Source organism: Dasypus novemcinctus, chromosome 25, assembly GCF_030445035.2.
Source record: "Dasypus novemcinctus isolate mDasNov1 chromosome 25, mDasNov1.1.hap2, whole genome shotgun sequence".
NCBI classification, from domain to species: domain Eukaryota; kingdom Metazoa; phylum Chordata; class Mammalia; order Cingulata; family Dasypodidae; genus Dasypus; species Dasypus novemcinctus.
In genome coordinates this window covers 6,606,466-6,619,693 of record NC_080697.1, presented here as the reverse complement: position 1 = coordinate 6,619,693, position 13,228 = coordinate 6,606,466, and the positions used below count along the sequence as shown (strand labels likewise).

At 42.7% G+C, this 13,228-nt stretch overlaps 1 protein-coding gene across 5 annotated transcripts in view; it reads left to right on the top strand.

Moving 5' to 3' along the window:
• CYRIA (CYFIP related Rac1 interactor A) overlaps positions 1-13,228 on the top strand; it is a 98,552-nt gene that overhangs the window by 59,077 nt on the left and 26,247 nt on the right. For all 5 annotated transcript variants that reach the window (XM_058288035.1, XM_071211885.1, XM_058288032.1 and 2 more), the window contains one exon: positions 4,049-4,128. In XM_058288035.1, the coding sequence (XP_058144018.1) occupies positions 4,059-4,128 (70 nt within the window). In that variant the 5' untranslated portion in view covers positions 4,049-4,058. The remainder of the gene's footprint in view (positions 1-4,048; positions 4,129-13,228) is intronic.

Below are 13,228 nucleotides of genomic sequence, written 5' to 3'. Positions count from 1 at the left end.
TAAGAATTTAGATACTTCAACCAGCTTTTACACTTAATTTTTATAAGCCTAAATTTTCCCATTTAAAATTCATCTTCCTCCTCCATAGATTTTGAGGATGAAATAAGAAAGCACATCTAAAGTATGGTGTTTGGCCCCTAGAGATTCCTCTTTCACTGCTAGCCACTGACACCTGTAAGCGTTCACCTGCTCCTAGCTCCGTGTGCAAGGAACGTGCATAAGGGTCGTGGGTCGTGGGAGACGAACCTGAAAGATACATCGAAATGCAAATTATGTGATTCTGAGGATGTTACATACCTTTCTTTGAGTCTTTGAATGTCTTAAACCGTAAAATGGGTTGTAATGTTGAATAATTAGTGCTTGTATTGGCACAGCCTTTTCCACTCCGTGGGATGCTGTCTCTCTCCTCACAAGGGCCCCGGGCAGGGGCACCCTTACGTTATTACATTGTGCAGGTGAGAGGCCCAAGGCTGACAGCTGAAATCACCTGCCCCTAAAAGAACAGCAGGGTCAGGTGCTGCCTTAAAACTCTTCTCTGGACTCTCCCTCATCCACTGTGCCCACCACACATCTCGGAAAACATCAGTTGACCATCTGGTTCCTCTGGCCTCCCCATACTCCAGATTCTTGAGGCTGCGTCTTCCTCTTCATGGAAAAGTCCATGGAAAACAGGCCCAGCTGGCACGGTCAGGCCAGGGGCCCCACACCCAGGGGCCTGGTCATCTTCACTCTGGTAGACGCGGCCGTGCCCCGGGAGGTGCAGGCGTGCAGGCAGACCTGCGAGCAAAAGGCCGTCCAGAGTGGTTGTGAATGAAAGGAAGCCGCCTTCCTACGCCCTTCTCCAAAGCGTGACCCCTTCCCCCTCCCACCCGAGTAAGGGGGTCAGAAACGCCAGCAGGGGCTCGACCGCCTGGTACTTCCCGTGCAGCCCCTCACCTGCTGGAGGAGTGCTCCACACCCCATCCTCCTCTCAGGAACGGAGTGGGACTTTGGAGCAGGCATTTACACCATCGTAGGCAGGTAATGCACTTTAGAACTGACCTCTGAAGATGACACGGGAGTCACAGTCGTGTGTGCGTTTCAGTTAGCCTGAGCTTTACAGCACAGACAAGATACTAGTTTCACATAATAAACACATGCTGCAAATTTTTACTTGAGCTACTTTAGGCCTGGGATATCTCTTCCTGTTCTCCTTTATGAATGCTTTTCCTACGGTTTCGGTGTTTGCTGTCGATACGGTTTTCCCTCCTCTCCTTCTCCAAGTGGATCTCCTTCCCCTCCTTTGTTGTTGGGGGCACCTTTCCTATCCCTTGAAATTACGGAAGCAGCGGCTCGCTCCCTCCTCCAAGAGCACTGCCTTCGGGGCGTCAGGCCGAGGCGGCGGCAGGGCGCACAGCCCCTGCTGGAGAGCCGTGTTCCGTCTGATGTAAAGGGGCGGCGGGTAGTCGGCATCCGTGGGGCAGATCCAGCCCCAGGTCACGTAGGACACATGGAGTCGCTCCGAACATGCGGCGAGACAGCAGCTCTCCGGAGCATACCTGTGGGCTGCCAAAGCAGGCCCTCTGCCCACGGCACGTGGGGCTCGGGGAGCTCACACCTGTGCCGCAGCCTCTACAAGAATCCTCTCCACCTTGACTCTCTCAGAGCCATGACCAGGCATTCCTTCTCTTAGAAGAAAAGCGGTCCTTCTCCAGGGCAACCTGTTTGCTTTGATTTTCTGAGCACCACGTCCGGTCAGGGGCCATTTTTCTCCTTCACTGTTTGTTGGAAGCTCAGAGCCGACTTGATGTGCCACTTGCAGCAGCCGTGAAGACCCTCCGGCCTGTGTGGCCAAGACCTACCTCCAGCTCTACCTTGGTGCTGCTATCCATTCTGCTCTTATTCTTCTCTTCCCCCAACTTTTTCATTAAGTATTTGCATGCTCTAGTTATGTAACTAAATTCTTTCACGGAACAAAATACAATATTCTTAAAAACCTTTGTATCAATTGCCTAAGCCATCTCACCAATAACATGGTGCACAGCACTGTATTTTGTGTTTACCTGGGGGATGTCTGGAAAGAGTGGAAGGTCTCTGCCATCAGGAGTGTGGCTGTGGCTGTCACGGAAACCCTGCAGGTGAGGCACCTTTCCAAGTGCAGCCCTGGTCCAAGGAAAACAAACAAGACTCTACTTGGTGCCCGTTGGGTGCCGTCAACTCCCTTGGTAGGGCTTCTTGAGCCAGAATATACTCCCATGGATTCTTAAAGAGGTGGGCAGGAAGCATCAGATCTTTTTGCCATCACAGAGATGAGATGAAATCTTTCTATATTTATTTAGGAACCTCACGTTGAGTTTGAAACACATGTTTTCCAAGTTCCATAGGGCTCACCTCAATCCCTAATGCTACATAATACCCCACAATCATTGTTCCAGACAGTTCCTCTGTGGAATGTGACACAACATGTGGAACACTGGGAATTCCAGGTAATTGACCTTGGTAGATGTTTGAATCCTGTTCCAAAATATTTGACCAAATCAGCCAACCATCTCAAATAACCTTGTAGAGAAAGAACATTCTACAGCTAATATTTGGATGCCTTGCCATATGTGTTTCTTTCATTCTGTTACTAATTTTAAAGACTTGACCTTTATCGCACCCAGGACTCTGACATAACAGCCTTCAGGTGCAAACTGAGGGTTACCCTGGGGGAGATGGATTAGAGATGTGCTCTGTGGCTCTAGGGGGACGACTAAGACTGAGAACAGGAAAACTTTCTAACAATTAGCATTGTTGCACTATGATGTGAGATAGTAAGCTCCTTGTCACTAGTGGTGTTTAAGTAGATACATGTCATTTCAGCATTTAGCAATGTTGGAAAGATGAGTTCTGTGTTGAGCAAAAGGTTGTTCTAGATACTTGTTAGCTCTCTCCCATAAATGGATATTTGGAGACACCTGGAGACAAACACCATATTTCTCTCTTTCAAAGGAAGCTTTCCTGTACTTTCTGCCATTCTTCCCTTCCTCCCTTGCCTTTATGCATATTTCCTTCTAAGACATTTTGAGCAAAGCCCTATGTGAGGTAGGTTCTGACAAATAAAAGCCCAGAGACCACACAGTCCATCCCTGCCACCTCACGCTGGCTCCCTCCCCTCCATCGAGGACAGAATCTGTTTCCAGTCTAACATTTTCAACTCATACCCAAGGGCACTTCTTAGAGGAAGATGATTCTATTTAGCTGCAGCCCCAACTTTCATAGAAATGCCCTAGTGGAAATTCAGTATTCTTACTAGCTCTAGCTTTGTGCTATTAATGTGCCACAAGAGTCCTGAATGGATTGTTTCCTCATAACATTCTGTCTTGTGCATGTCTCTTCTCATTTTTCTGGTTCCTGAAGTGCCCAATCAAATTACCATTGAGCCATCGGATCACCCGGGGCTCTGACCTGCCCGGGAGTTCTGCCTCCAAGGCCCAGGAAGCTCAGGCCAGAAGGCGTCCCCAGAACCACGAACCGGTGTTTGCTCAACTCTGTCTGTAGGAACCTTCAGAAACTCCCGTCCTGGGCAGTCATTTCCGTAACATGCTCTGTGTTGTGCTTACCCACCGACATGGTGCTCTCGGCATAGCACGCTGAAATACAAGGTTTAAGGAAGCAGTGGGCTAATGAAGGAGGAAAAACGACCTTGTAGAATGAGGGTGAGAGAACGCGTACCTACCCCTGAGATCCATGACTCCTGTATTAGAATGTCTGCTGGTTAATTGTTACAGTAAATGAGAACAGGCTACGAGAGTGCTGTGACGGTCTCCCCCTGCCCTCTTGGTCTGGGTTAGGTCCGATGCGCCTGGGTTTCAGGAACTTAGCCCCTTAGAGCCATTCTTCTGCCACCGATTAAAGAATGTGTTGCTGACCCATTTCTCATCCCACAGTCTGGAGATACTGAGTCGGGTCTTCAGAGGCAGCTGTAGGGCCCAGTGGTACTCCTGAGGGCCGGTCCAGTGTGCCCAACACTGTAACAAGTCTGTGTTTACACTGCTAATGGTATTTGATTTTGTGTTGCCTTTCCTAGGTTTGCTGGGATGGGAAACCTGCTCAAAGTCCTTACCAGGGAAATTGAAAACTATCCACATTTTTTCCTGGATTTTGAAAGTAAGTTTCAAAAATTAAAAGACAATGATGGAAACTTGTCACTTCCTTTGTAGCTTGGGTTAATAAGGAAATTTTAACATAAAGATTTTGTATGTTATTTGAACCAAATCCATCTATCACTCTGCACTTCTTTCTAAAATGAAAATAATTTGCCTTCTCTCTTCTCATACATTTTTTTTTTAAACCTGGTGGAAAATCTTTGTATTATGCCCATGGTCTTCTTTGATTTTAGAAATGGTCAGAGTTTGTAGACTTAGCATAAAGCATCATATATTTTCCTAAGAATTTTCATGAATCTCTGCATCAAACTCCAAAGAAAAATAGTAAGCATTTGGATTTATGCATATTAATATAAAATGTACATAAGTAGAGATGAAAGAAAAAATGACCAAAACCAAAAGTAAAATTTTCAGATGATTTATTCTTTGTCATCTCCATGATTTGTATGATTAAATATGTACAATTATTTGTACAACACTATTTTAGGATTTTGAGATACGCTACTTTTTAATCTGAAAGATTATAGGTTTAGATTTTTTCTAAAGATAAAATGGCTTTGGAATCACGACAGTGTAAATCAGTTGCAAACTTTATTCTACTTTAAACTTTCATTTTTCAAAAGGATTTTTAATCCATATTAAAAATAATTGGTACTTCCCTACACATAGGTTAAACATTCTAACAAAAAGAGATTTTCTAGATAAATGCTAGAAGATCCTTCCAAAGTATATTAATCTAAAGCACTCAAGCCCCCAGAAGTATCCTTTCAATGTTCTTTGGTGTGTTTAAAATAGCTACTTGGAAAGAAAAAGTGCTCCCAAAGCTCATGTGTTCTGAAAACAATAATTTAGATTATACACACTAAAAGATACCTCACTGCTAATGAACTCTGTTTCTTGATGATATTATTGGTTTGCTTTGGTTTAGTTTGGTAAGAAGTATAGCTGGGAGCTCAAAATTCAGATTGATTTGATACTTCAAATGGAATGTGCTTTTTCACTAGTGTAATTTTGCTACTCATCTAGTATATATCTTGTGTTGTGATTAAAATGATGATGTATTAATCATTTGAATGAATTTTAGAAGCTAATCATTTATTATCCTACCACCCTCATTTTACTCTTCACATTTTTAATTGCTCCATCCCACTTGTTGTTATGTGCATTTGACATTGCTGCGTTCAGTAGGTACAAATGCCAAAATGGCGGTACGGTACCTGTTCACTGACAGCTGCAGGCACGGGACGTGCGTCCTGCCCCAGAAGCCATCAACTCTGCATGCAGCCCTATATGCTCACAGGAAACTCCCAGAGCTCTGTGACCCACTCTTGCTCATTTTTAGCTGTTCTCAGATTCTTGGCTTTCATGTTTCCACGAGGACAAACGTGGAGTTATTTGGCAAGTCTACTCTTTAAAGCTCTTAAAGTGATAATAGTAAAATCTGCAGGGGCCTAAAGCGATGGTTTCCAGAAGTGTTTGCTGGAGCACCAGGTGTCTGTGGCTGTCCTGGAGCATCCCCTCACGCCCCCTCTCCCGGAGACCAGGGTACGAGGGTCCGCTCATATTGCACGTTGGACCTTTTCCTAACATTTTACTTAAAGAAAGGTTCTGGTGGCTGAAGAGAAAGTTGAAAAATCTGGAATTTTGATGATGGTTTTTGGTGCCAAACTCCATTGGGAGACTGACTGTAATTTCTCTAAGAAGAGGAAGTGTGGACTAAATTCCTGTGTCTTGTGGCTCTTGGCCAGAGCTAGAGCCACAGCATTCAAGGAAAATAGAAAAATGTAAATTTATCACATTAAAGCCCTGTTTGCTTCCCCGTAAATCCCAGGGAGTAGGTCAGCTTTCTTTCACAGAGGAAAAAACCAAATCTCCGAGAAGATAAATAACTGGGCTGAATCCCACAGGGAGCACGGGGGGAACCAGAGGGGAGCTGGGTCCCCTGGTCTCCCCTCTTGGCACTTCCGTGCTTTCCTGAAGGACTTGTCGTAGCCGCCTCCTCAAAATGCTGCAGCCATTGTTTGAGGGAGACACCTTGGTCATCTACAAACCAGGAAAGGCTGTTTTTGTCTCTTGATCCTGGAAATCATTTCTTAAAAGTGATTTTCAAGAATGAAGGAGATGGCCAGGAAGGGTGGGCAAGGCAGGTCATGGTCATGATTTTTCCATGATTTCAGTGGAAGCCAGTGAGGATGAGCTGAGAGTGATCACGAGCGAGGCCTCGGCCATGCGCCATCAGCGTTAATGAGCCAAGCCAGCCAGGCGCTCTCTCATCAAGTCACAGGCTAGAGCGGAGGGCTGTAGAGACACACGGCTTAAGACAAAATGAGCTAAGGGACTGGAGGGGGTACAATGTGCCATGGGAGAGAGGGAGGGGCAGTGTACCTTCGATTCTGGAGGTGGAAGGACACAGGTGGCACAGCGAGGTCTTGCGAGGGGTGGCATTTGGAATAGGCTTTGAAGGGTGAGCTGGATTTCTACAGGAATGGATGGGAAGAGGAGTTTCCAGGAGATGGAAACAGTATGGCCAGCAGTCGTGCTTGAAGAGTTTCTGACATAGCACCAAATACTTGTAAAGATGTGGTGGAGCAGAAGGCTGGCTTGGATGAGCGCGTGGCAGGTGCAGATGCCAGGTGAAGGTCCATAATTGAGAGTCAGCTCCCAAAGGAAAACTGAGTCACTGAGGGAACACTCCAGGCACCCGGGGCTGAGTTGATAGTCGATAAGCATTTTAGGATAACTTGTGCGTAAAGGGAGGGTGAAGAGAAAGAAGACGCAAGAAAGTGTCATTGGAGAGGAAGGAAGAAAACTTGCTCAGTTGAGGTTCTTGAGGAAGCTCAGTTTTGTGAGCCAGTGCTCGGCCGTTGTCAGAAATGGAGCATGGAGCACAAGGGCACCTCCGAGGGGACAGAGTAGAAGAGGACCCATCCACGCAGCCCAGAGAGGGCAGACTTGTGAAACAGGGAGTGTGAACGGAGTCAAATGCGCAGAGCATCCAAGAGAATGAGGCTGGGAAAGGCCACGGTGAACTGGGAGGTGAGCTGTCCTACCACTGCCCACCACTCAGAGGAGTGTCTGGATTTATTGCTGGCTCACAAAGAGTTAAGGAGTGAGAGTGGAGGAAGGAAGGAAGGCTGAACAGCATGTAGTAATGACTTAAATGGATTTGGCACCTCTAGTCTGAGTGCTGAATATTCTTTTTGAAGTTGGCAATGCAATATAATTGAACTGGGTCAAATAGATATAATTAAGCTGGGTCAAAACATAACACAAAATTAGACACATCTGTGGTTAGGTTTCCCAGTTGCCTAGATCTGATTTACATTCTTGCTTGACCTTTGGGGAGAATGCTACACTTAATGCTCACATTTCTACACAACCGCTTCTTTTCCGCTGTTGTTTTTTCATCCTGGTATTGTTTTCTTTCCCTCTCTCTCCCTCCTCCCCATGTCTCCATTTCCTCTTTGGAAGCTGGGAGACCGGGGAGGAAGAAAATGGTTAGTGCAACCACCCACTCTTTCAGGAACCCTGGTGTTAGGGACAGTGGCTGGAAAGAAGGAGGCTGGAGGCTCTGCTGGAGACATTTCACCCCATTCACCCAGGAGGGCACCTCAGAGGGCAGCAGCCATTAGGCCTTCAGTGAAGTCGTTCTGGGGATTCCCAGATTGAAATGATCATTAGAAACATCTGGGGAATGTTCTTTTGATATAGTTGCCTGGGCCTCGCCCCCCAAATTCTAATTCAGTGGTCCCAACTGACGAGCAGCCTGGTTTGGGAGTCAAATTTGGCAAATGCATCCCAGTGAAACCCTAGCCCATCCTGAGTTTGAGATGGGAGCTAAGCCAGGCAGCTCTTGGAGTTCCAAGATCCAGAGCTGGGGGCATCTCCAGAGTCGGTCACGAGAGCCTCTTTTAGTTCTTGTTTCCCATTTGTCTGTGCTGAGCTGGTCATGTAGCAGAACCTCAGGGCCACAACCCTGAAGTGACCCTCTTCCTCTGGCTTCACCCATGCCTTCCTTCTGAGATAGGTAGAAGTCCAAGTAGGTTAACAGCTCTTCAGGGAAGCGGATGTGGCTCAAGTGATAAGGCCTCCACCTCCCACATGGAAGGACCCAGGTTCGATCCCCTGGGGCCTCTTAGTGAAAAAGAAGAAGAGAAAGCATGCCTGTGGGGTTAGCCAGTGCCTGCGTGGTGAGCCAGTGCCCATGCAAGCAAGTCATGTGGCAAGATGATGACACAACAAAAGAGAGATGAAGGGGAGAGTCAAGGTGAAGCACAGCAGAGACCAGGAACGGAGGTGGCACAATTGACAGAGAACCTCTCTCCACATCAGAGGTGCCCAGGATTGAATCTTGGTGAATCCTAGAATGAGGAAAGATGAGAAGAGAAGACAAAAAAGAGAAATAGATACAGAAGATCACACAGCGAATGAACATAGACAGCAAAAACAGCAGGGGAGGGGAGGGGGGGCTTAGGGGAAGGGGAAGAAAAATAAATAAATACCCTTAAAAAAAAACCTATTCAAGTGCTTAAAAAAAGCTGTTTGTCAATCAGCAAACAACTCAAGCCATCAAAAGGTTCTTTTGGCATCTGAATAGTCATTTCTCCAAAGAAATAAGCCCGTGGCCAATAAGCACAGGAAAAGACATACATCATTTGCCATCAGAGAAATGCAAATCAAAACCATCCTGAGATACCGCTTCACCCCCACTAGGAGAGCCATAATTTTAAAAGGCAGATAATAACAAGTGTTGGCGAGGACATGGAGAAACTGGAGCCCTCATACACTGGTGGTGGGAAGGCAAAATGGTACAGCTACTTTAGGAAACAGTCTGGCAGTGCCTCAAAAGGTTAAACGTAGAGTTGCCATATGACCCAGGAGTTCCACTGTCAGGTGTACACCCAAGGGAAGTGAAAACATGTCAGCAAAACCTTGTGAATGAAGCTCATGGCAGCACCATTCATAATATCCCCAAAGTGGAAGCAACCCGAATGCCCACCAACTGATGCCTGGGTAAACAAAATATGGTTTATCCATTCAGTGATATATTGTTCAGCAATAAAAAGAAACGAGGGGCCCATATTTGCTACCTCATGGATGAACCTTGAAAAAATTATGGCAAGGGAGAGAAATCAGACACAAAAGACCACTTATTGGAGAACTCCATTTATATGAAATGTCTAGAAAAGGTACATCTATGGAGACAGAAGGTGGATTGGTGGTTTTCTAGGGCTAGAGGCCTTGGGGGAAATGGAGAGTGACTGCAAATGGGTACAAGGTTGTAATTTGCACTTTATGTGCTTATTGGATATTTGCATATAGTTTTAAGAAAATATCTGCTCAAGTCCATTTTTAATTGGGTTCTTTTTCTTTGTATTACTAAGTTGTAGAAGTGTCTTAATTATATTTGGATACCTGTCGTTAGTGAGATGTTTATGTCGCAAATAATTTCACTCGTCAGTGGCTTGCCTATTTATTTCCTTGATGTATTTTCATGAAATGTTTTTTTTTTTTAATTTTGTTGGAGTACACCCTATATATTTTTTCTTTTATATGAAGTGCTTCCTTTATTCTCTTTACAAAATCATTACCTACCCTGAGGTCCTAAAGATATTCTACTTTGTTTCCATCTGGTAGCTTTATAGTTTACGTCTTTCCATTTAGGTCAAAGACTAATCCGAAACTACTTTTTTCATATGGTGTGAGATAAGCATCAAGTTTATTATTTTCTTAACATGATATATAGTTGTTCGAGTCCAGATGGACTGCTTTATAATTTTATTATATATCATTTAAGTGTAATATGTGTGGAACTGTTTCTGGACTCTGTCTCTCCCACTATTCTGTTGATCTGTCTTTTCACCAGTAGACACTGTCTTGAATGCTATGGATTTACATTAAGTCTTAAAGTCAAGAAGAGGAAGTCCTTTAACTTTGTTGTTCTTTTTCAAGATTGTTTTGGCTGTCCTAGCTTCTTTACTTTACTAAATAAATGCCATATTTAGCCCTCAATTTTGTTGTGATGTTGATTATGATTCCATTATATCTGTAAATGAATTGAGGGAAAATTGTGATCTTAACAATATTGATTTTTCCAGCTTAGGAACATGGTGTCTCTTTCCACCTATTTAGGCATTTTTAAAATTCTTTCAGCAATGTTTTGAGTGTAGCGGTCCAGCATATCTTTTCTTAAATACAGTCCTAAACACTTCATATTTTGACCATATCAACTTTGATTTATACTTAGTGTGTGCATGGCATGTGTTTTTTCCATTCTTTTACTTTTTATCTTATTTGCATCTTTATCTTTAAAGTGTGTTTCTTATAAGCAACATACAGTTGGCCTTTTCTTTTTCATTCAGCTGGATAAATTTACCTTTTAATTGGAGTGTTTGGTAATTAATTATTATATGTGTATTTAATTAAGTTTGTATTTGGGTCTATTTTTGTGTTTTCTATTTGTTGTATTTGTTCTTTCTCTCAATCTTGTCCTGATATTTTTGCATAAATAAAATAATATTTGGTGTTCTATTTTGTCTATTCTTTCGACTTTTTAGTTATACCTCTTAATGTTTACTTTAGAGATTATAACATGCATCTTTAATTTATCAGGATCTATCCTCAAAATGTATTTTTTACTGCATGAACAACTGAATAATCTTATCACAGTATACTTCCAATTATCACCTTTCTACTCTTTGTGGCTTTTCTTGTATATTTTGTGACTATCTGTACTTTAATTTCCTCTTTACATTGTTATTATTTTTCCTTTAAACTATCATTAGTTTTTAAAATGTGTATGTATGTATAATTGTAATAGGTCTTTTATATTTCCTGACATATTTACTAATTCTGGTGTTCTTCACTGTTTCTTACATAACTATGTCTCTATTTGGTATCATTTCATTTCAGCCTGAAGAACTTCTTTAATGGGTCTTCTAGTTCAAGTTTATTGGAGACAAATTCCTTGAGTTTCTAATTAGCTAAAAAGGTCTTTATTTCACCTTTACTTTTGAAGGATACTTATTTCTAGATATAGAATTCTAGATTGACAGTTGTTTGTTTTTGCTCTCAGCACTTTAAAGATATTATTCCATTGTCTTCTGACCTACATTGTTTTGGATGAAAAGTCAGTTATAATTCCCATTGGTGTTTCTTTTTATGCTATGTGTCCTTTTTTCTCAAACTGATGTCAAGATTTTCTCTTTATTGTTGAGTGGACTTCAGTTTAACTTTAGTGTACCTAAGAATATTTTCTTTTTTTTTTAATCCTGTGTGATATTCTCAGAGCTATTGGGTCTGTGGGTTGATGTCTTTCATTTGGGAAACTCTTGACCATTATCTTTTCAAATATTTCTTCCATCCTATTAATTTTATCTTCTTCTAGGCCACCAATTCCATGTACATAAGACTATATATGACTATTTTATATTGTCTCACAGATCTCAGGTGCTGTGTTCCATTTTTTTAAATTTTTTTTTCTCTCGATGTTGCAGTTTGGATAATTTTTGTCGCCTTAAAGTTCCTGACACTTTCTCCTGGTGATATGCCCATTAAAATATCTTGTCATTTCTGATATAGAAATTTTCATTTTAGCAATTCCATTGTTAATAGTTCTGATGGATATTCCAAAATTCTCCACCTGTACAGAAATACTGGTCACTTTTTCCACTAGATCCTTTAGCATATTTATTTAAGAATTGTCACCTGCCAGTTTCAACCTGTGGGCCATCTCTAAGCCTGGTTTTATTGAACCTTTACTGTCTGGTGTTTCCTTGCTTCCTGTTTGTCTAGTATTTTATTATTATTATAATTATTGTTGTTATTTTTGAATGTCAGACTGTGTGTTAAGGAACAGTAGTGACTGACATAAATGATATTTCCACCCAGAAAAGGATATGCCATTTCTTCTGTAAAGCCATTAGTGTGAGTGGTTGAGTTAAACCTGTCTGGATCTGGGCTTCATTGTTGCTTGAATTACATTCAGTTCACATGAGCTTCAGACCTGATGGAGGGATCACAAGAGTCCCTTCAGTAGCGCTTTGGGTCTGAAGAGTTTGTCTCAGTTCTGTGGCTCCTCTTCTCATTTCAGTAGGACCCATGCACCTGCTTCTCAGGATGGTTTCTCTCAGCTCTCCTTTTCTTCACCAGCAGTAAGGAGTTATCGCCTCACTCACCACAGAGCACCTGGTGAAGTCTCTCAGTTTTCCTGCTTTGTCTACATGTCTGTGCCTTAGAAGGCATTTCTCTCAGCTCTTTGTCCCCTCCACTAGTAGTAAAGTATGGGAGAATTTACGTCAATTATCTTGTATGCCTTCAGCCTACCACAGACCCAGGGGACCTTGCCTCAGAGTGTTTCTTTCTCCATTTTCCTTTCCTATCCACAATTTTTCATGTTAACATTTGATGAAGTTTCATGGAAATGAATTGGCAAATATATATGAGGCCCTTATCTTTTCCAATCATGTTAAAGTTTCAGCTATCTTATTCTGACCTGTACATAGGGCACCTTTCTCATCCTCCCACTATTCTAGCAAAGCTGAAAGCACCTGTGGTCCCAGCTCCTGTAAAGATCAGTCACCTTTTGGATTCTAGTTTGTTGAAGTTCTTTTCGACCTCAGCTCTTTTATTGGTTAAAATCAACAAGAATTTTACAGATTATCTAAATTGCTGTCTTTGTTAGGGTGGGACCAATATACTTTGCAATCCATTTTTACATCTTAAAAGGAAACAGCACAACAGTTTTGATTAAATACTTTAGATAGTCATGGAGAGTATCCAATGTCCTGAAAACTGTGCTACTTGTGGTGTGAGTAAGACAATCCACTTGCAGAGCTGACAGTCTACATGGTGAGGCAACACTTGCAATGCACTGTGAATAAGTGGTTTAACAGGGTCCCGTCCTGTGTTATAGGATTCCTAGAAGAGGATTATTACTTTGATCTGAAAGATGGTAGCAGAGGGGCTTGGGGAAGGACAAGCCTGGGAAGGCTTCCAAGATTGAGCGCTAGTATAGTCGTAATGATCTCCACGCTGAATGCCTTCTTCCCTGGGAAACTTTCCTAGCCCATACCGATTGCTCCTCTGAAATGTCTATACAT